Here is a 24,241-nt window from a genome sequence, read left to right on the forward strand (position 1 = left end):
CCAAATATATATTTATCTCCCTGATGTATTTATTCAACAGTTAATGCATAGTATTAGTGTGTGTAGGAAAGTGCTACTGTTGGCATGGTTACCCCCCCCCCCCACGTTTTGCATAGTATTGATGCCAACTTTGATTGAAAGTGTGCTGGAATCCTGCTAACCAGGCCACAGCACCAGTGTTCTTTCCCTAAATTTGTACCTTTGTTCCCACAATTGGCACATCCCTGGCACACAGTTAATTCCCTTGTAAAAGGTACCCATGGTACCAAGGACCCTGTGGCCAAGGAAGGTCCCCAAAGGCTGCAGCATGTGTTATGCCACCCTAAGGAACCTCTCACCAACCACATGTGCACTGCCCATTGCAGCTTGTGTGTGCTGATAGGGAAACAAAGGCAAAGTCGACATGGCACCCCCCTCAGGGTGCCGTGCACTCAAACCACTGCCTGTGGCATCAGTAGGTCACTCCTCTAGCAGGCCTTTCAGCCCTAAGGCAGGGTGCACTACACCACAGGTGAGGGCATAGCTGCATGAGCAATATGCCCCTACACTGTCTAAGTCCATTCTTAGACATTGTGGCCCGTATTTATACTTTTTGACGCAAAACTGCGCTAACGCAGTTTTGCGTCAAAAAAATTAGCGCCGGCTAACGCCATTCTGAAGCGCCATGCGGGCGCCGTATTTATTGAATGGCGTTAGCCGACCGGCGCTGCCTGGTGTGCGTAAAAAAAAACGACGTACACCAGGCAGCGCCGGCGTAGGGAAAAATGGCGTTTGGGCGTCCAAAAATGGGGCAAGTCAGGCTGAGGCAAAAAAATCGCCTCAACCCGATTTGCGCCATTTTTTTTGGGCGCCCAGACGCCATTAACATGACTCCTGTCTTAGCAAAGACAGGAGTCATGCCCCCTTGCCCAATGCCCATGCCCAGGGGACTTATGTCCCCTGGGCATGGTCATTGGGCATAGTGGCATGTATGGGGGCACAAATCAGGCCCCCCTATGCCACCCAAAAATTTTTAAAAAAATACTTACCCCAACTTACCTTTTCTTCCATGGGATGGGTCCCTCCATCCTTGGGCGTCCTCCTGGGGTGGGCAAGGGTGGCAGGGGGTGTCCCTGGGGGCAGGGGAGGGCACCTCTGGGCTCATTCTGAGCCCACAGGTCCCTTAACGCCTGCCCTGACCCAGGCGTTAAAAAGAGGCGCAAATGCGGGTTTTTTTGACCCGCCCACTCCCGGGCGTCATTTTTGCCCGGGAGTATAAATCCGACGCATATGCCTCGGAGTCATTTTTTTAGACGGGAACGCCTACCTTGCATCTCATTAACGAAGGAAGGTGTTCACGCCAAAAAATGACGCAAACTCCATGAACTTTGGCGCTAGACGCGTCTAACGCCAAAGTATAAATATGGAGTTAGTTTTGCGTCTAATTTGCGTCGAAAAAAACGACGCAAATTCGGTGCAAACGGAGTATAAATATGCCCCTGTAAGTGCAGGGTAGCCATACTGAGTATATGGTCTAAGAGCTTGTAATTACGAACTCCGCAGCTCCGTAATGGCTTCACTGAATACTGGGAAGTTTGACACAAGAAACCCACACTGGTGCCAGCCTGCCACTTTCAGACAAGTTTCTGACCACATGGGGTGAGAGCCTTTGTGTTCTCGGTGGTCAGAAACAAAGCCTGTCCTGGGGGGATGTTTGTCCTCCCCCCCCGCAGGAACTGTAACACCTGGCGGTGACCCTCAAAGGATCTAGCTTTGTGTTACAGTGCCCCAGGGCACCCCAGCAAGTCTGGTAGGAAAATAAGGGAAAACAGGGAGGAGTGACCACCCAGCTATGACCAACCCTAAGGTGTCCAGAGCTGAGGTGGCCCCCTCCCAGCAGAATTCTATCTTGAGTTGGAGGGCAGGGACCAATAGGGTTAGGATTGTGTCCCCCTCCCCAAAGGGAGTGGACACAAGAAGGGTGTAGCCACCCTCAGGGACAGTAGCCCTTGGCTACTGCCCTCTGACCCCTGTAATGCCCCTGCATCCAAGATTTAAGGACTCCCCTGAACCCAAGTCATCAGATTCCTGGCGACCTGTCAAGAAAGAAGAAGGACTGCTAAGCTGAAACCCCAGCAGAGAAGAAGGAAGACGACAACTGACTTGGCCCCAGCCAGACCGGCCTATCTCCTGTTTCAAAGAACCTGCAAAAAAACATCAACGCATCCAGCTGGACCAGCGACCTCTGCCAAGCTCCAGAGGACTGCCCTGGACTCCAAAGGACCAAGAACTCATGTGGACAGCGGCTCTGCCCAAGAAGAAACAACAACTAAGGACACCAACCTCACTCTGAATGTGTGAGTCCTAACCACTCTGCACTCGATGCCCTCGGCCCGTGTCCAGGTGGTCCAACCAGCTAGAGAGTATCCCCAGGCAATTCTGAGCAAGTGCCCACCCTGGGTTGACCTCTCCAGCCCTCCACAACGAAACCTGCAGAGGGAATCCCGAAGACCCACCTGACTGTGAAAGCTCCGGATGAAGAAATCTGATCCCTAAAGACCCACTGCACCCGCAGTCCCCACCCCTAGTGCAGCAATGTTCAACAGGTGGCCCTCCTCCCTATCCAGCTTGTTGTTTGCCTGAGACGACCCCCTGGACCTCGCCTGCAGCCTCTGAGTAACCCCGGGGGTCCCCTCATAGAGAATCATTGGAGGCCCTCACCTTGTTTTCACCCTGCACCCGGCCAGCCCCAGCGCCGCTGAGGGTGTGTGTTTGGTGCCTACTTGTGGCCTCCCCCATCGCTCCTCTAAACTCCCACAGCGCTCCTCTAAACTCCCCTATCTCTCCTCTAAGCTCCCCCAGCTCTCCTCTAAACTCCCCCAGCTCTGCCCTCAGAAGACATGGGTACTTAAATTCCTGCAGATCTGAAACTGAGTGCCCCCAGTCTCCATAGGACCCCATGTTCATTTTGCCTACACTTTGACCTCTGCACCTGGCGGCCCTGTGTTGCTGGTGGTGGGTGTTTAGTGTTAACTTGAACCCCGACCTGTGGACTTCCTAACCCCTGGAGACTGGAACTGTAAGTGTTGTACTTACCTGTAAAGAAAATCTAACTTTTCTTCCCCCCAGGAACTGTTTCTGAAAATTGCACCATGTCCGTTTTTTAAAAACATTTTTGACAATATTTCAAAAACTGCATGACTTATCAATTTCAAACAAAGTACTGTTGATACATGTGTGAAATACAAATCTTTTGAAGTACTTACCTGCAACTTGACTCTTGTGGTTCTAAAAATAAATTAAGAAAAGTTATTTTTTGCTATATAAAAACCACTGGTCTGGAGTTAAGTCATTGAGTGTGTTGTTCTTCTGTTGTCTGTTTGTGTACAACAAATGCTTTGCACTACCCTCTGATAAGCCTAGCTGCTCGACCACATGTCCACAAAAGAGAGCATTAGTATAATCTTCTTAAGCCTCTGGGGAACCCCTGGACTCTGTACACTATATCTCATTTTAATATAGTATATACAGAGCCAGCTTCCTACAGTGTGTTTGTAGTAAATGTACTTTCCCTTTATATATATATTTATTGTTGTGTGCCAGAGAATTTGGATTGCTCGCCCACATCCCCTCTCCTGAGAAGGCTTTTGACAGCTCTGCTTCCCTACCCAAAGAGAGTCAAGTGCTACAATGGAGTAATTGGTTCACACTAAAAAGACAATTGCAGACCTATTACTTGTGAAGATCTTATCCTTCACAACTAATAACCCAATTTCTTACACATACTATCTGAAATTTAGAGTTAAAGTTTACATAGCAGCTAGAACTTTGCAGTAACTGTATGCTGGTAGTCTCTAAGATGGACTGGTAAAATAACGTTGTTTCCATGACAGACAAATTTGCAGTTCCCTCTCTCAAACATTGGAGGCCACAGATGATTTATGATGTTTTGTAGTATTCTTTTATTATGTTTCCAGTCGGCCTGCACTTGGCTGTCCACAGGTTTGTAGCCTTGTAAAAATGTAATAATAATAAATTTGCACAGCCTACTAATGATTAGCAAGTATTATATTGTATTGTATTAGGCACTTATAGAGCGCATGGCTATCCTAAAGCATCCCAGCGCTATAGCGTACTACACATTACACAGCGGTGACAATGTTAAACATCTGGTATCAGAGCCAGGCGATCAACAAGATTGTGCGTGCAGCTAAGTCTTTAGTTGTTTGCGGAATGGCAATTCCAGTTCAGCAGTCCTCAAAGTAGTAGGCATAGAATTCCATAGCCTGTAAACATTGTACCAGAAAGATCGGCCACCTCTTCTCACTCTCTGGATCGGCTGAACCATAGCTAGGCAGGAGTTGGAAGAACACAAGCATCTTATTGTGGATTTAAATGTCATTCTTTGTGCAGCCGGCAGCCAGTGTAGTGACTTTAGAAGCTAGTCAGGCAGAGTGAAATTTAGAGAGGTTACATAGAAGATGGGCAGCAGTATTCTACACCGCTTATAATTTGTCACCTGTTGATTTGGGAGCACCCAAATATAGTTTATTTCCATAGTCCAGTCATGCCAGAATGAGTGCTTAGACTGCTAGTCTTTTGGACGGGAGAAGGTATAGCATTTTCCTATGAGCTGTCAACATCCCAAATCAGGTACCAGCCACTTTTGTTGCTTAGTTGTTCATAGTCAAGTCTTTGTCCAGCCAAACATCTAGACCTTTTACCTCCGGCATTGGTGTTGGCGAGGCGCTTAAGTCATTAGGCCATCCCAGATTTATCATATTTGCGGAGGGGCTGCCTAGAATCAGGAGCTCTGTTTTCTCCCCATTGAGTTTCAGAGCTGAATGGCTCATCCAATTAGCTACATCTGTAATTCAAGAGCTAAGAGAGGGAAGTCGATTGTCCTTTACATGGCTCACCGAAAACATAAGTTGTCTATCGTCAGCATACAATACTTGCGAGATACCATGTGCAATAATGACCTTAGCCAAAGGGAGCATATAAATATTTAAAAGGGTGAGGCTCAGCTTGGATCCCTGAGGGACCCCACAGTTGAGCGGCATGGGATCTAATCTACAGTCACCATCGAATACTTGGAATGTTCTCTGATTGAGGAATGATTTAAGCCAGAGAAGTGCCTGTCCAGTCCCTCGGATATTTTGGAGCCTCTCCAAGAGGATCTCGTGCTTTATAGTGTCAAAGGCAGAAATAAGGTCCAGGAGGATGATAGCAACAACACATCCTTGATATAGAAGTCTTTTTGCTTCTTCTGCTGCTGCCAAAAGGGCAGTTTCTATACCTTGGCAAGGTCTAAATCCTTTTTGAGTTGGATGAAGCGACTCATGTTCCTCAAGAAAATCCGAAATCTGTTTATTTACATTTGTCTCAAGAATGTTATTTGGCCTAGGTAAGAGTGAAATCTGCCTATAATTCCTAGGCTCCAGTGGGTCCAGGTTGGGCTTTTTAAATAGGGTTCTTATAATTGCATGTTTCCAGGCAACCAGCACCATTCCCTTAGCCAATGACAGTTGGGTCCAATCACATCAAAGATTTTGAATAAGACCGCAGTAGGAGCTGGATCGAGAAGCGAGCCTGACTTCAACTTATTAAGAAGCAAAGAAAGGGTTTCCAGGGTGATTTCTGGGAAGCCAGAAAGTATTGCCTTGTCATTTAACTGGGCCTTACTATGAACCTAGGTTCCTGGGGCTGAGTCTAAACCTGGGAGTGAGGAGTAAATATCATCTATCTTTTCCTTGAAGAACTTGGCAATATTATTACAATGCAGGGTTGAGGTTGCTTGAATTTGAGAGTTATGGACAAGTTTTGGAAGAGAATTTATAATCTGTAATATCTCTCTCGGCCTATTTGAACTACCATACCATAGTATGCTACTTTAGGGGTCAAGATTTCCCCACTGTAATTCTTAACATTTTCCCTATATTTGGCCTTCGCTGTCGGTGAGTAGTCCTTTCTCCAGCGTCCCTCAGCTCTTTTACAGATTTAAAAGTCTAAGTTGAGGAGTAAACCAAACAGTTGAGCTGGCACGCTGATGTGTGGATTGATTAGTGGGACACAATAAATCCAGAAATTTTATGAGCCAGTGAATGAACTCGGCAAAGGCTATGGAGGGGTCTTTATTCATATCAACTCTAGTATTATTAAAAGCGGAGATTAAAACATCAATATTAAGCTTAGACCATCTTTGCCTAAATGGCGAGGAGGATGTGACCATGGGGTGGCGCCGAGTACAGGTAATCCTAAAAGGAACTAGCAAGTGGTCCGACCAAGTAACTGGCACAGGCTTTTAGCTTACTAAGTTGTCCTCATTAGAGAAAATAGCGTCAAGCAGGTGACCTTTTGAGTGTGTTATCTCAAGTACCCTCTGAGCAAGTTAGATTGCCAGGAGATCTTGAGTAATCGCAGTGGCTTACTTGTCTGCCAGATCCTCTAAATGAAAATGCACTAAATGAAAAGGCAGAAAAGGTGGCAACATACTTTCCCAAATCTTTCACAAATTTGTCGCCAAATAGTAAACCATTAGCTGCAGGACCCGCGTCATTGGGAGCCAGTTCTGCTAACTTAGGGTCCATTCTCATGAGGAAGGAACGTCTACGTTCAGTACACATGGCACAGTTCGCATTGCCCAGCAGACATATTGTTTGTTGAGCCCACTCTAAAACAGTCCGAGGATCCAAAGAAGAATCAGACTCTTTAGCTTGGATGGCTAATTCCAGAATCTTCGTGATAGGTCTAGAAATATCTAGCAGCCTGTCCTGACAATCCTTCCACGCGCGATCCAGTCCTTTTTTAGGATCCTTGGAAAACTTTTGAATGAAAGTCGCCATATTCGGGTCTAAATCCGGGGTCTCTGCTACTTTCCCTAGTAGCGGGGGACATGGACATTCTGAACGCAGAGTGTTGTGAACATCGTGGTCAAACCCCTTGCGGATGTGATCTTGAACCTATTGGGCAACTTCCTCACAAGGGAACCACTGTGAGGACCTGGGGTGAATTATACTTTCAGGGTCAAAGGAAAGGTTGTGGTAAGAAGAGCTGCACTCCTGAGAATTATGGGATTTGCGTTTACGCTTCCCCACTGGTTTGGGATCCTCCTGATCCTGGTCCGAGCCTGAGGAATGAGAAGAGGATGAAAGACCCTCCGGCCTAGTAGAGGCCTCTCTGCCTGCCTCAGACGTGTCCAACGAGGAATAAACATCATAGCCATGATCCTGCATCACAGATGCGGCCATATTTGCTAATACATCAGCAGAGGATAAAGGTCTTTTTAAGGCTCCCTGGGCCATACCCAGATCAGAAAGCTGGTCGGGATGCGAACCAGCATCAAGTAAGGGGCGACCCCTCAATTCACGCTGCCCAAAACGCCTAAAGGGCTGAGCAAAAGGTTTTAATGCATTAATAAGAGCCTGATTCACTAGTCTTTCCTCCATATGGTCATCCATAGTGTCATGGTGGTCCTGATAAAAATCATCCTTTCCAGCGTAGTACGCCATAGTAACAGAGGATTTATGGAGGAGATCACGGAGGGAACAATACTCCCCAGCAGGGAATGTCCAAATTAATATATTTCTATATTTATTTATTACACAGCCCAATGACTTAAATGTGAAGGGAGCCCCTGCACAATTCCCCTCAGCAAAGCCTTTTAACGTATAATCGCCCCGTCGGGCGTTCCAGGGCTCAGATTAACAAAGCGGAGGAGAGACGAGCTAAAAATAGCTTTCTTTCTACACTCCACGTGCTGCGAACACCTCGTTCTCTAGGGAAAAAGAGAAAGCGAGGTGGACGCATGCGCGATCCTAGAAATAGAAAGAGGACTTGTCCGCTCAGGCAAGACGCGGTCTAGGAGTCGGAAGGACTCCAAAGCTGAAATGCAGCCACGCCCACCAGCCGAACCCTTCGATAAATGGAAAAAGGGCAATAAAATGCTTTAAGCAAGGGCGTGCTGCGAGAAACAGGCATCGCGAAGCGTGTAGAGCCCGCTCCCGCTCCACGCTGTTTAAGTTAAATAACAAACATACATATGTATAAAGAACACAGTGAATCAAGAAAAAGGACTTATCTCTGGCTGCAGCAGCAAAGAAAGAGGAAGGACTGTGTTGAAATGGACTGATATATGGACGGGTTCCCTATGATTGGTGGACTTAACTACTGGGTTTCATGGGAAATGTAGTTCTTTTGTTTTGTCAAAGTTTATTGGCTGCTGAGTTTTTGCAGTAAAGAGAGTGAAAGCATAACCCGAAGCCTCCGGTCCTGACATAGAATCAGAGCCCTTCAGAGAGACACCCCTCAGTATGCTGTGGTACCAGACACTCTCTCTCTCTCGCTCCCTCCCTCTGCCCTCTTCCCGTATTTCACTGGGAACTGTGAAATATGAAAAATATTTCATGGTCTCCTGTGAAATCACCATAATTACAGTCTCCTAACCACTCTGCAGAGCTTTGCCTTTACTGGACTACAAGGATTATGCACCAATGATATCCGGTTCTCTGGTCGTATAATTTCAAATACGCAGGCTAGAAACAACCTTTTTTGTGAAATCTGGAAATTATGTAGCAAATGCAGTAATTCCACAGCTTTGCAGTAAATACTGCAGCATGGGATCAAATAAATCTTCTGACCTTTACCATTGTTCATTATTTTGTTAACATTTTGTTTATGGCAGTTAAAACAAAACCTAAACATTGTGATTCCATCCACTACCTACAGCTAGCGGCAATTTCAAGAATATTTTTTTTTCAAGCTCGGTAATTAGTAATATGGCCTTTATTACCATCTTGGGATTCTGGTGACATTTTTGCAGAGGGGACATCTGGTATTTACATATTGTAAGGAAATCCTTCACAAGAAAAGAGTATCAAGTTTGTGATATTTAATTTGTAATTACATAGGAGTAGTTTTTAATATGCATATGGGTACAGTTGGTTCGATCACTAATTGTAATATACATTTCAAACATGAGGAAAGACCTCTGAAATACAAACTTTTTAACTTAACTGACCTTTATATTTCAGGAGAACATTGGATGACAAACTTTACCAGCGAGATTTAGAAGTTGCCTTAGCCTTATCAGTGCAAGAAACATCAATCGAGGTGCACTCATCACCAAGTAAGGTTTGCTATGTAGTGGTTCTTTTTACCCGGCGTCTGCAACGGCACTGCTGAAAAGCCTACGGAGAGTACATATTTCAGGTTAAGATATTGTTTTGAATCAAAACAAATGTAATGTCTTTAAAATGTGGACTTTTACTTGAAAGTTTACTCCTGTTTGCTCACATATATTTAGTGCTAGTCTACAATGTTGTGTTCAAGCTTACAGGCTGATTGTCAGCGAGGTGGACGGAGGTACAAATAGTATGACTGACAAGGTTAACTATTTAAATTGCCTCTGCTTGCTACATATTGCCATTAGAAGTTGGCTACGTGTTCTTAGTATTAGTGGAAGGACAGGGAGCTTGATGGTAGTCTGAACCTTACAAATTGTGGGATTGCAATGCAGGTGTCACAATAGGGAAAATAAGCCCTAAATAAGACTCTAACTCTGAATGTGTGGTTGTATCGCCATATATTTATCAGTCACTTATTGATCACAGTGCCTATTTCTTTCTTTTTTTTAATTGCTTTACTACAACTACATGTAGGTAATGAAAATGGTACAGATACCGAAACTGATCAAGTGCATTGTCTTCCCCTCCTCTCAAACTGCAGTGTGGACAGCGATATTCTGGGTAAGCTACATGTCTTTACCTCTTATGCCGCCCAAACTGTAAAACCAAGTGAGACATGTAATATCCCATCTACAGAATTTGCTCAGCAGATGACACCCCGAGCCTGCAGCTGTCTACACACCAAACACTTCAGTGATTGTGAACTGTGCTGATTCCGACTTCAGAACCTAGACGGATGATAATTTTATCAACTTCATAAAACAACTCACATAGAGCGACATCCCAGGTAGTTTTGTCATCAATTATATTTAAACTGGAGTTTGGTGAGCATGTAGATCATCTCCTAAGCTGGTGAACATCAAACTCGAGGTTTCATCTTCTGAGCTATCCATGAGGTTTTTTCGGTTCTCACTCTCCATGCTCGGGTTGGCCCACTGATACCGTTTACTCCATCTTTCCAAAACCCTTTAGCTTGCTACAGTGGGGTCTGTTCTACCTCGACACAGTTTTTTTAGATGTGTTAGAATATAGTGCTTTTCAGAAAATGTTTCGCTTCACTAGTGAAATGCACTAACAATGAATTATACCACCACATAAATAGTGCACACACTGTGGCATTACTGTTAAAGCAAATAGATTAATTCATATCAATATAAATATTTTGCTCCTTGGTATCTTAAGCATATAAATATTCACTGGCATCAATAACCGTTGCTCTAAATTACACAGTATTTCTATACTGTTACTCTAAATTGCACAAATCAATAGCTTGGCAAATGTAAGTAAAAGTTCAGCTACTTCTGGCAGTCTTTTGAGTTCACTTTAAAATATAGGTACATTTCCTTGCAGGCTTCCCCTCTTTTTGTATGTGACTCTGTTTCCAAAGAATATATATTAGATTTCCATCATATTTAGTATTATCTAACTGTGTTCAGTGTAGTGTTTTCTTTCAGTGAGTGCTGAGGTATGAACAAGAAAAATAGGCTGAGCGACAGTCTTTGTATTTGTATAAACTTCAGTTATAGCTTTCTTTCAACTATTTCTCTTTTCAGCAGTGCTCACATAAATACACTTTTAAATACTCCCTCTATATTGTTCTGATATAAACAGATTGCTCAAACCTAACTACTAACTCTACAATACCTAGTGCACAGGTGGAAAATATATAATTAAGGCCTTTCACAAAAAAAATGGAACCAGCGACAGCTAACAGCAGCCTCGGTGCTAGGTTTGCATTGGTGAAAAAGGCAGGGTCATTGAAACTGAAGAGGGAGGAGGGCTGGTATCTGCTGTCCTAGTTCGCATTCACCTGTTTGTTCTTTTAAACACAAAGAGTTTAAATACACCATTGTAGGAAGTTGGCTATGTATATACTATTTCAAAGTAAGAAATAGTGTGCACAGTATCCAAGGGTTCCCCTTAGAGGTAAGATAGTGGCAAAAATAGATAATTCTAATGCTCTATTTTGTGGTAGTGTAGTCGAGCAGTAGGCTTATGAGAGGGTAGTGTTAAGCATTTGTTGTACACACACAGACAATAAATGAGGAACACACACTCAAAGACTTACTCCAGGCCAATAGGTTTTTATATTGAAAAATATATTTTCTTAGTTTATTTTAAGAACCACAGGTTCAAGATTTACAGTTAATACTTTAAATGTAAGGTACTTCACTTAGATACTTTAGGAACTTTGAATGAACACAATATCATGTGCAGTCTTTGTAACAATGGTAATAAGCTATTTCAAAAGTGGACCCAGTGCAAAAATCAACAGTTTCTGGGGGAGGTAAGTAAAGGTTAGTTTTGAAGGTAAAACACTTACAAGTCTCAAAGTTGGGGCATAGGTAGCCCACCGTTTGGGGTTCAAGGCAACCCCAAAGTTACCACACCAGCAGCTCAGGGCCAGTCAGGTGCAGAAGTCAAAGAGGTGCCCAAAACACATAGGCTTCTATGGAGAACAGGGTTGCCCCAGTTCCAGGTAAGTACCTGCGTCCTCGGAGGGAAGACCAGGGGGGATTTTGTATGGCACTGGGGGGGACACAAGAAGGCACAGAAAGTACACCCTCAGCGGCACAGGGGCGGCCGGGTGCAGTGTGCAAACAGGGGTCGGGTTTTGTATAGGAAGTAATGGAGATACCCGGGGGTCACTTCAACGATGCAGGCAAGCACAGGGGGGACTCCTTGGGGCAGCCACCACCTGGGCTAGGCAGAGGGTCACCTGGGGGTTGCTCTTGCATTGGAGTTCGGTTCCTTCAGGTCCTGGGGGCTGCGGGTGCAGTGTTGGTTCCAGGTGTCGGGTCCCTTGTTACAGGCAGTCGCGGGGATCTCTGGATTCTCTCTGCAGACGTCACTGTCGGGTTCTCAGGGGAGTCGTCTTTGGTTACTCACGGGCTCGCAGTCACTGGGGAGTCCGCCCTGAGGTATTGGTTTTCTGCAGGTCGAGCCAGGGGCGTCGGGTGCAGAGTGTAGAGTCTCACGCTTCCGGCGAGAAACGTGAAGTCTTTGGAAGTTGCTTTTTTGTTGCAAAGAAGTAGCTGGTTTTGAACAGGGCCGCTGTTCACGGGAGTTTCTTGGTCCTGTAGTCCAGGGCAGTCCTCTGAGGCTTCACAGGTCGCTGGTCCCTGTCGGATGCGTCGCTGGAGCAGGTTACATATCCACCAACTATTTACCAATAAAACCAGCAAAGTATCAGAACCGAAGCTTGCTTTGCACAGCAGTTATAAGGGACTAAGGTTGCATAAAAACTAATAATGCACCTATTAGTCATGTGGAGCAAATATATCAAAGGAGTTGACATTCAAAAAGCGTACTCATCTGCAGATCCTAGTTTATATGTGAATGATGCAATGAATGGAGTTACCATTTGACAATGCTGCACTTTGTTTTCAAATTTGTATTGCAGTCCCAACTATATCTGTTATCAGAGACCCCTTGATAGTTAAGACTGAGGTGACTAAAAAATGAATTTGTGTACATAGCTCCATTTGTAGAATTGCTTTTTGGAAACTGTTTGTTTAACTTACCCATTGTATTTTTTAATCAACTTTATTGAGAGTTCTCCTTTACAATAAGTAAAACTGGTACATGTCATTACCAGTAAATCGGTTAGCGCATTGATATTGTAAAGATAAGATATAACTATAACAACTTACTCACTGTGTAACCCTTTACTATACAGAGTTGGAAAAAATCACAGATTTTAAAGACCATGACCTGGACATTCGCTGCTGGAGACGAGCAGAATCCAAAGCTTTATCTGATAAAAGGAAGATGCTAAAAAATGTAAATAATTTTGAAGACAACTGTATGCCAGATTTGACCTCAGGTAACTGAAGTGTTTATTGGTTATGGTCCGCTTTGTGTGTTACCCAGATCAATAGGCTGTACTGGAAAACCATTCAGCCACAGAAAAAGTAACACCACTGCTCCGAAATAAGTAGGCCACTTGAATACAATCATATAAGTTATATTAAAAAGCCATCATTTAGAGGATGGGGACTATTGTTTATTCAATCTCTGTGTACAATACGCCATATTTGGTGCTTTGATTAATTAAATGAACATTAGCTTTATACAGTTATAGTTTATCCTCCATCAGGATTTTTCTTTTTAAGGGTGATTGATTGCTTCATTATAATTTTTTTCCTTTCTTCTTTTTTGACTATAACTCTCTTTAAGAGCAGTACAGCCTGCCTCCCTTCTTTAGATTATAATATATATTGGAAAAAGTAACAGCACTAATCTGAAAGAAGTAGGCCATATCCATACAATCAAATAAGTTTGATTAAAATGTCAGCATTTAAAGGATGTGAACTATTATTTATTCAGCTTCTGTGCGCAGCACAGCATGTTTGGTGCTAATCAGCATTCGTTTTGTATAGGTATAGTTTATTCTCCATAAAGATTTTTCCTATTTGTTTAAGATTGATTGAGTTGATTGTTTCTTTGTAAATCTCTTTTCTTGCTTGGTTGTACCTATTTGAGAGCAATACCAGTATGTTTTCTTTTGCTATATTAAAGTGCATATTGTTGATAAATTCAGCAAGATGTTCCAGAAAGACCCTATCTCAATATGATGACATACCCAGATCGTATTTCTTTTTCCAGTTACAAGCCAAAGATGAGTATAGCATTTAGGCACTGTGGTACTAGAAGCACAGTCAAACGGATATGTAGCGTAAAGTTAGCATACCAGTATAAATGTTTTCTACTATCTTTACTATTATATTTAATATTAATTTTTCATTATAGCCACAAAAGGAGAGTTTTAAAAAATACATATAATTTCAATAGCAGATATAAGAGCAATAAAGGAGCTCAATGTGATAATAAAAACAAATTCATAATATCATATAGGTTGATCGTGGTTTGACAATAGTCAGAACAAGCATTTGCAATGCAACGGGTCTCGCCTTTGCTCATGTTAGAGCTGATAGCTGATAGCGTTGTAAACTCATAACCCGACTTTTCACCTATCGGCAAAAGTGTATTTATGCACTTAACCCAAAAAAGTGCAATTAACTATGTAAAGCGCTCGACTTATGCCAAGTGAAATCGCGCTAGTAAATTAGAGAAAAAGTAGTCCACGAGCCGGACAGAAAACAGCGAGCCTCGCAAGTTTTCTGTACTTGGTCAATGCGCTCGAGGAGGGCTAGCCACCGGAAAAGGCATGACTTAAACTAATGAAAGCAAGCAGAATTTAATAGGCAAGCCCACGAACCATTGAAAAACAAGGACGTGACGTCGACAGGGCTCCGAGCCCTTTTCTAAACACTAAAGCGTCTTGCTGCCATGCGCGAGCGCATGCAACGCAGGATCGACCCTAAAAAAGGGCAATTCAAGATTTCAAGTGCAAAATGTGCCTCAAGAATTAATATAAGATTCGGCTGTCTTCAGTTACACTATTACATCTTTAGCATCCATTAATCATCAATGCAACAGAGAAAGAGATTAAACAGAACTCCTTAATGACACAAACATTTTTCCAGAATAAGCGTAAAGGGACTACCCTGGATAACACGAAACAGAAAGTTATCCATACAGCAAGACAGAATACCGAAATCATAGTTGCAAAATACGACTATCTTTGGCAGAGAACACAGATATAATCCCATTCAGTCCAGCTAATCAGGTGACTGTCCTCCCACCCACCCTGGAGAGGGGCCTAAATCAGTTTCCCCCTTTTCCTGGCTTCCCTGCCTTTATGGGCATACATGGTGCTTTCTAGATTATATGTTGAAAGCAATCGTGCTAACCATTGGTGAAATGCCGGGAGATGTCGGTTGAGCCATGCTGTTGCTATGCAAATAAGAACTACTACCACAGCTATAAAAATGAAAAACTGCCCTGACCCATTAACCACCTCATTGAGAGACCCAGTAACATTAACTGAGGGATCATTGTACTATCCAGCGGCAGCCTAGTACCCATAAACCTTGTTATCTCCTGCTTGAGCAAATCGAATTAAGGACAAGTGCTGAACATATGAATAAGGGTTGCCCCCTGGCTTTGACACCAGGGGCAGCAGATAACTGCCTCCACAGACCCCTCTCCCCAACCATTCCACCTCCCCAATCATACCACCTCCCCCCACCCTTTCCCCCACCACTACCATTTAGCAAATTTTAGCTGGCGTATAGTACAGGTCAACGATTGTTTTATAGTGTTGAGCCTGTAGTCCAGCAGACAGCAGCAGGGTTTGACCTAACTCCAGGGAGTCATAAGGTTGTCCGATATGTAAGAACTCAGAATTCCATTGTACATCCGGTGTTATTCCCCACTATCTCCTACAGAGTAACTTTAGCAAATCCACTTGGACCCCCTTCTTCACAAATCTGTAAATATGAAAAAAAAATCCTTCACGGTAATCCCAAAAGCTGCCTATAATTCCTCAAATGACGATATTCTATTTCCCACGTAAAAATCCCCTACTCTCTTGAGCCCCTGAGGTTCCCAGCCAAGGATATGCGAGTCATGAAATACTGCAGAAAGTATTGGGGTTCTCTGTATTAGGATGTAAAAACTAAATCTTCGAAGCCTTGTTTTATTCCTCAGAATTGCCCAGATCCTAAAGGCTGCAGAAAGGGTCTTGAACCAAACTTTCTTCTAATAGCTTGGCTCAACAACCCATAGAAAACTACATTTGACATTGTCCCCAAGTAACAACTCATATATGGGGGGGGGATATGCACTCCCACCTGCCTCGTTCCTGCCAATAAGGACATGCCTATATTGAAGAGCAGCTGCCCACTGATAATAATTGAAGTTTGGCACAGCCCAGCCCCCTCTGTCCTTGGGCAGTATCAAATATTTGAGTCCTCCTGATTTTAGCGTGTGACCAGACTAAGGCCCTCATTCCAACCCTGGCGGTCATGGACCGCCAGGGGGGAGGGACACGGAAGCACCGCCAACAGGCTGGCGGTGCTTCCAGGGCCATTCTGACCGCGGCGGTAAAGCCGCGGTCAGAAAAGGGGATCTGGCGGTTTCCCGCCGGATTTCCCCTGGCCCGGAGAATCCTCCATGGCGGCGCTGCTTGCAGCGCCGCCATGGGGATTCCGACCCCCTTCCCGCCAGCCTGTTTCTGGCGGTTTACACCGCCAGGAACAGGATGGCGGGAACGGGTGTCGTGGGGCCCAGCAGGATTTTCACTGTCTGCTATGCAGACAGTGAAAATCGCGACGGGTGCAACTGCACCCGTCGCACCCCTGCAACACCGCCGGCTCCATTCGGAGCCGGCTTCCATGTTGCAGGGCCTTTCCCGCTGGGCCGACAGGCGCTCCTTTGGCGGGCGCCTGCCGGCCCAGCGGGAAAGTCAGAATGGCCTCTGCGGTCTTCTGACCGCGGAGCGGCCATTTGGCGGTTTCCGCCAGGCGGGCGGCATCCGCCGCCTGCCGAAATCGGAATGACCACCTAAATCTGCATATCATATCTTCCCTCATTTTAAACCAGCGATTTTCAAAATCAAGAGGAATTGCCCTGAAGAAGTACAGGACATTTGGTAAAAATAAATTTTTTACAACATTGCAACGACCAATGATTGACAAATGTGGGTTATCCATTTTCCATATATCCCATTTTGCTTTATGGATTGCCTGAGCCTAAGTAGACTCAGCTGTCTGATCCACTTGTGCTACTATACTAACTCCCAAATACACAGCTTTCTCTACAATACGTGTATAGACTTGTTGTATCTGTCTATTGACCACCAACTGGGTCTCATTCTAATTCAGGAAGTAACCAGAGAATTTCCCAAGCCAGAGGCCTCTTTCTCTAGCTCCCGCATCAATGCCACCGGGTCTGGTGTCACCACTTCAATATCATTGCGTAAAACAAGTCCTTATTGCGCCTACCGTGAATCTGCCTAGGTGTAATTAAGATATTGGAGTTGAGTTTCCAGACCATGGAGTCTTTATATAGGGCAAATAACGGGGGGATCATGGGCATCACTGTCTAGTGTCGCGTAGGCTCTCATTATGCTAATGAGACTACTGGATTTGGTGGCAGAATCACTTGCACTATGGGGGGGCTGAGTCTGAACCCACTTCAGGTGACACCTGTCAGCCTAATCCGGGTTTTGCTCTAGCTAACTAGCAGTGCCTCATCACCACCCAAGAGCAGGGACAATTGGGCAACCGAGCGCATGACACAATTGACTCCTCAGGAAAATCGTGGTCACTCAGATCTCATCCGTTTCTCTCTGTTACATTAGTCTCACATATGGAAGGACACTCAGAGGCAGAATATGGTTCAATGAGGTTTTATTGAAGAAACTGCATCTTAGATAATAAAGAATGTATTGCAATAACTAGGACGATGAAGCATGACAGGATTAAAAATGTGACAAGGAGAGTGAAATATAAAAATAACGCTACCATATTGTCACTACGATCGTAAAGAATAGCTCCTACCTAGGCTATGTTAGAACATAGCATGTTAAATCAAAGTCTATGAAGTGGGTTTTGTCAAATACGAAATCGAATGCCATGCCTGCTTAGAGAATTTTCTACCTGTGCATCTGAGACATTGTTTACCCTTTCCTGCAGGTGGCCACCATGCCTTGCTCTAAAAAATCATGTTCACACACTAGCAGCTTTGTGATACATCCAGCTGCCCCTCAAAGGTTTTAGCCAGCAGAGCCTTCTGATTCTCTGCCGTTAAATAGCTCCTCCTACTAAGGCCGGGGAGCCTCCAATTTGGTGGGGTGAGGCGGATCTACATATAATATACAGTGGTTCCGCATTTCGACCAAACTCTAAATGGCCGTCATAAATATTCAGGGTCCATAGTAGCAGTAATTGTCATGCAAATTTATGTGAATATTAGTGCTAGAATATCTAAATGAGTGGCATCTGCTGAGACGAAAGAACATTTTGGAATGTTGCTTGGAATCAGACTGACAAATTGTTGGAGAGATTTCACAGCCTTGATCTAAGGTATATAAACAGTATCAGGCCAAGTATGGGAATTACTTTTCTTAATATTCCATTTCTACACCCCACTGACCTCCTTATGGAACATTTCAACCACGAATAAAACAACTCATTCAAGCACATATACCATTCATACACTCCAGAAATCGCGTACAGCAACAGACTCAAACACTTCCCATCTCACATAAACACCAACTATCACCAATAAAACCTAATAATTCTCAGACAGAAAGTCTGCTTTGCGCAGCAACTGTAGGGGACTACGGTAGCATAAAAGAAGCCATCTGGAGTCAAACATACCGAAGGAGTTAAAATTCAGAAAAAGCGTACTCCTCAGCGGATCCCAGCTTACATGTGAATGATGCAATGATTGTAGTTAAGAATTGACGGTGCTGCACTTTGATTTCAAATTTGGATTACAGCCCAATCATATCTGTTTTCAGACACCTCTTGATAGTTACGACTGAGGTGATTAAAATAATATGTGTAAGTAGTTTCCTTATTAGGACTGCTTGATGAGTAATGTTATGTTTATCGTACCCACTGTGTAATTCTTTCCTCTGCAGAGTTGGATAAAATCGCAGACTTTAAAGACAATGACCCGAGCACTCGCTGCCGGACACGAGCAGCACCCAAAGCTTCATTTGACCAAAGGAAGAAGCTAAAAGATGTCAGTGACGATGAAGACAAGGTGGATGAGTGTATGCCAGATTTGACCTCAGGTAACTGAAGTATTCTTTGGTTATGCTACACTTTGTGTTACACGGTCCTAGAAGCTGTACTGAAAATGCATTTACCTGTAGAAAAAGTAACAACACTACTCCGAAGCAAGTGTGCTAGATCACTACAATCAAATAAGTTTGATTAAAATGTCACGATTTAAAGGATGTGAACTATTATTTATTCAGCCTCTCTGCGCAATACACCATGTTTGGTGCTAATCAGCGTTAGTTTTGTACAGTTATAATTTATCCTCCATAGTATTTGTTTTACTTTTTGTTTAAGGTTGATGAATTACGTTGATTGATTGTTTCATTATGAATCTCCTTTCTTTCATGGGTATAACTCTGTTTGAGAACAGTGCCTTCTTTCGTTACATTAAAGTGTATATTGTTGATAAATTCAGCAATATGTTTAATAAAGACCATATCTCAAGATGATGATATAACCAGAACGTAATCCTTTTTCTAGTTACGTGCCTAAGATGAGTGTAATATTTAAGTAGTGCAATAATAGAAGCATCCTTAAATTGATGTCACTTTAAGTAAGCCTAACAGTATTAAAAGGTAACCTGAGAGCACACCTCCCTTTGCTCATTAGAATAACTCATTTTAAAAATGAAAGATACAATAAGTCTTGAATTTATTTTACTTTATTGAATCACAAAAATGACCAGCTGCATGCTGTTTTAAACCTGTGAATGATCCAGTGGAAAAGCTGAAAATAATTGTCATTCTGCCTCTACTAATCATAAGTCACATTTTTGTTGTTTAAATGTTTTAATATTGCCATTGTTAAGAGTATGTAGATCCTAGGACACATCAATGTGTACTTGTTTCTCACATTGGGATTCATGCTATGTTGGTGAAAATAGCTGGTTTGTGGAGGATTGAAGTTTGTGGAGACAAGAAAGTTTGTTTGTTATGATAGACATTATCTTGGTTTCTTGGAGAGGTCAAGTTTAACAATTTTATTTGTGTTTGCTGGATGTTTATTTGTTTGATTCTTTCAGCTACTCCCATACGAACGAATTCTCCCATGAGAAAGTATTTGTTGCTCAAATTATTTCAAAGGGCATGATTGATTTCCCCCCAGGCTACGCAGAGCCTAGGATTAGATCTGAGTTGGTGAAGAGCGCTGCTGGTCTTCAAATCCAAGCATAACTCCCAGTTCTCCTCACCCCTTTAAATGACCACTTAACCCAATCTGGCCACAAAAGGGCCAGGAGTCCAGGAGTGGGGTTATTCACAAACAATCCTTGATTCTCTGCAGCAAAACAAAAACATTGTGGTCCACCTGCACTGGTGAGTGGTGATGGTGCCACCTTAGTTGTATTCAGCAGCTCTCATCACTTCTTCTGTTTTTGATCTGTTTTATCCCTACGGCCAAGAGACATTTTAAGTACTGTGAACCACCGTAATTCTTAAACTATCCTTTTCTCATGAAAGATATCAATTGATATTTAATTAACTACATCTAGGCTTTAACATGGAAATTAAACTCACAGTAACCATAAGGGCACTTTATATACATGGATGTTCATGTAATCATTAAGAACTCTGGTCAGACCCACAAATGTGTTTCTAGAAATGCTATGCAGTTTTGTATTTCCTGACTAGTTTTTATTTTCATTCTTTCTGTAATGTTCCTCACTCTTTTGGAGGCTGGCATCCTTAGCACTGTTGATCGAAGCACTCTACAAATACATAAATAAATGCAGTTTTGGCATAAAATAGAACAGTATGCATTGCTGTTTCTCTGACCTGTCAGCCAAAAATTACTCCACACTCTATACTCTCAAATTGTTCAATTTTGCAAACATGTATGCAGGTTTGTATGTTGCAATCACTGTCGGTAATGCATGTTGAGCTTATAGTTCAATGCATTTCCTTGGAGCACTTGCTCTTGTAGTAAAACCTTTGCAGCTATTACCCATGTATACAATTATGAACATCTTATTCATATTGCTGTGTATCTTGCTTTAGCAGCAGACGGTTTTCATTTGCATATCATACTAGAAGTGGACGAGCCAAAAAATTAACAGGGAAAGCAAAGCTAGAACCGAGGCAAGTGTCTTGCTCAGATCTGAAAGCCTGTGCACAAGTCTAGCCCTGAAAATGTTTGTTGTGTAAACCATAAATCAAACATCATGTAAAAAATGATAGTCTCTTCAGAATTCAAAAAGGTGTATTTCTTTAGCATGTGGAAGCTTTGACATTAATATGCCGCATTATAGCACTGCACTGAGAAGTACTTTATTAAAATTGATAATTTTTAAACATGAACCGTTAGTGAACTAAGAGGAAAGACAGTTGTCATGTAAACCCTGTATTGACCCTGAATATTATAGAGTAACATTCCTTATATTAGGGTTTTGTTTTTACCTCTTTGAGCACCTTTCAGCACTTTTTTTTATATAGCACAAACTCTACCCGAAGATATTGGAGCTCTTACGTAAGCACCTGTTGCATAACACAAGGTCACCATTCATTGTTTATTGGAATGAGGACATGAAGTGATTTGGCCAGAATTACAGAATTTTGAACCAGCACAGACACTCAAACTTGTTTCCTGCCAGAGAGCAGTTACAGAGATAATAGCGCAGACACTGGGCACACATGGACAGGGTATTGGTGTGGGGACATTGTGGGGAGAACCGTGGCAGCCAGAATTGTAGAGGCCACAAAAATTGTTTATCAGCCAGAACACAAGTACGTCATTCAGAAAGTGGGAAAGTCGCACTGGTGCACTGCCTGGCAATGTCTCCTATCCAGCTAATGCCCATTCCTGATAATGATGACTTTTACACGGCTAGTGTAGGCAAGTCCTAGCAGGCTTGTCAGGAATTAGCATTGTCAATCTGTAATACAGGAGTAAAATTAGATCGTTCGAAGGCTGCAAGAAAGCATTTTGGGTGACTGAAGGTATACTCCTCCGGTATCAACAACTATGCCACTGTACAAATCAAATCCTCAATACACTAGCAGCCTCTAGAAAGCTAACAGAATTTGAGAAGTTAGTGTTGTCAATGGATGTCTCTAAAGGCATGAGATCTGAATTGCATAAACTCTTGTTGAACCCTCCTGGGACAAAGAGATGGGTTATATGAAGACGTGGGAGCAACACGTGGCCAGAAACATCCCAGACAGAGCATTGGATGGCCTACGGTGAGATCCAGTTAGGTGTAATACCTCAATCCAGCATGGGGAATCTTCGATTAAAATAATAATGCAATATAATCTATCCCCAGATAGGTTTAGCAAAATATATGCGTAGTGTCTGACCTGCGTTGGAGGCAGTGTGGCAACAAAGGAGACCTCATACATATCTGGTTGGAAAGTCTTATAATTTCACTGTTTAAATGTTGGCTTCAGTAGAAGGTGTGGTGCTCTTACCAGTTCCAATTATCCTAAAGTGGCGATAATTGGGATTGAACCAGAAAAACGGGGGCAAGAAGAATGGTCACTAATCTTTCAGCTGTTGGTTCCTGCCAAAATAGTGGTGGGATGCATGAGGAAGCAAAACACCCACCTTCATTAAATCAATGGTATAACAAATGAGGTTGAGTGCATGGCGATGGAAAGGATATATAGACATCTAGTTAAAGAGAGGGATGGTTTCTTAGCAATCTAATAACCAACATGCTAACAGTTATGCTGTGGTGGACAAGGTTGTGAGTGGTCAGACAAACCTGTCAGAGAATATATCATCTGTAGGTTATATCTTGAAACCGTGCCCTGAGATAAAAAATCAAAACCCATAATATTTTTCAATAAACAAATATTTATTGTGTGTTATCCTTCCACAAATAGTGTAAGAATTATGACTGTAATTATTAATGGCTCAATGAACACTAGATAAACCTGTGGAGGTTTCATCACTGGTTCCCAACAATTTAGTCTAAACTCTATATATGTCACAGTAACTAATTTTACAGTGTGGTTATTTCAGAATATTTTATTCCAAGTTATGAAAAAAAAAACACATACCTTTGTGCCATTAAGCCTGAAGGTAGAGTCCCATATTTAAGCATCCCTGTAGCAATCGATCCATCTGACTCGCTCCACCCCAATTGATGCTGACCTATACATTAAAAAAAATATATATATTATGATGTCTAGAGTAAGGAGGGTCACTTGCGCTTTTCTCTTGTTCTTGCTACGCAGGATTGTGAACAGCTTTTCCTCTCAGATGTTAGGAAGCACAGACATTCTGTACCATCCTTTCAGTTGCACTGATAGTGTACCATGCAAGATTATTTACACTTGTAAACAGGTCCACAGCTACTGAAATGTATGTAATACTGTGTTTATGTGATCAACAAAAAATACGTGACAGCTATCCATGTGTTATTTTTAAGCGTGCATGAAGCTGAAAGGCCCATGTTAGTAATGGAAAGGTGTGTTTTTTAGTTCTTAATCTTTTGTCGAGCACCCCAGTGCACAATCACTGACCATGTTAAAATACATTGAAGCTAATGCTATATGCACATTATCTAAAGACATAGGAAAAAAACATAGCACACACTTCACCACAGTGGAAGCGATCAAATTACTGAAATGATATGGAAGCACGCTCCAATGGTATAAAGACTGAGCATTCTACAGCACACAGTAAATGCCATAAAGAACATGAGTGGAAGATGCACATTAGATAATTGAAACAGTTCAAGGTTGAGATAAGAACTCTGGCCCCTTTGTCATTTTCTTGATGAGTTTAAGGAAGAAGTTGCTTATCCCTATGCCTCTAGTTCTCAAAGACTGCCTACAATAAACAGTTGCCATAGAGTTGAGAGAACCATGTGTGTCCAGAAGAGCCTAATTTGTTCCCGCAAATATGATCCCTTTAATCTGTTCCTTTTGTCTAAACATCCAAAAAGTGCCAATTAGTTTCACTGATTCCTTTGTCATCTTCCAATTAATTTGATCTACAAGCACTCACTTTGGTGGTTCCAGATGTTTTTTACAAGTCTAGTGTGCTAGACACCCTCTCCTGATTGGACCCTCAGAGGCCCTGACCCATGTGGGCTCTTTATAAAACAAATGTTCCTGCAGGAGCACTTTTGGAAAAAGTTTATGCTGAGTGGACAGTCATGTAATCTAGGTGGCATGCTCATCATGTGTATGCATTTCCGAAACAAAGCATATGGAGCTGGGGTTTGTATTTGAAATACATAATCAAATGCCATGATCACTTAGGGAATTTTCTACCTGTGCATCTGGGACATTGTTTACATTTTCCTGCAGGTGTCCACTATGCCTTGCTGAAAAAAACACATTGAAGGCCTGCCAGAAATATTGAGGGCCTTCTGATGTTCACACACTAGCAGCTTTGTGGTAGATGGGCTGCCTGTCAAAGGTTTCAGCCAGCAGGGCCATCTGTTTCTCAGTCTTCAGACACCTGTCAGTTTCTCCCACGTCTACCTAG

General features: G+C 42.8%; 1 protein-coding gene across 3 annotated transcripts in view; it reads left to right on the forward strand.

Moving 5' to 3' along the window:
• The window catches only part of RAD51AP1 (RAD51 associated protein 1), a 268,051-nt gene that overhangs the window by 75,452 nt on the left and 168,358 nt on the right, over window positions 1-24,241 (forward strand). For all 3 annotated transcript variants that reach the window (XM_069228423.1, XM_069228425.1, XM_069228424.1), the window contains exons 4-7: window positions 9,012-9,106; window positions 9,639-9,725; window positions 12,844-12,990; window positions 18,661-18,816. In XM_069228423.1, coding sequence (XP_069084524.1) covers window positions 9,012-9,106; window positions 9,639-9,725; window positions 12,844-12,990; window positions 18,661-18,816 — 485 coding nt within the window. The remainder of the gene's footprint in view (window positions 1-9,011; window positions 9,107-9,638; window positions 9,726-12,843; window positions 12,991-18,660; window positions 18,817-24,241) is intronic.

This window comes from Pleurodeles waltl, chromosome 4_1, assembly GCF_031143425.1.
Source record: "Pleurodeles waltl isolate 20211129_DDA chromosome 4_1, aPleWal1.hap1.20221129, whole genome shotgun sequence".
Classification (NCBI taxonomy): Eukaryota; Metazoa; Chordata; class Amphibia; order Caudata; family Salamandridae; genus Pleurodeles; species Pleurodeles waltl.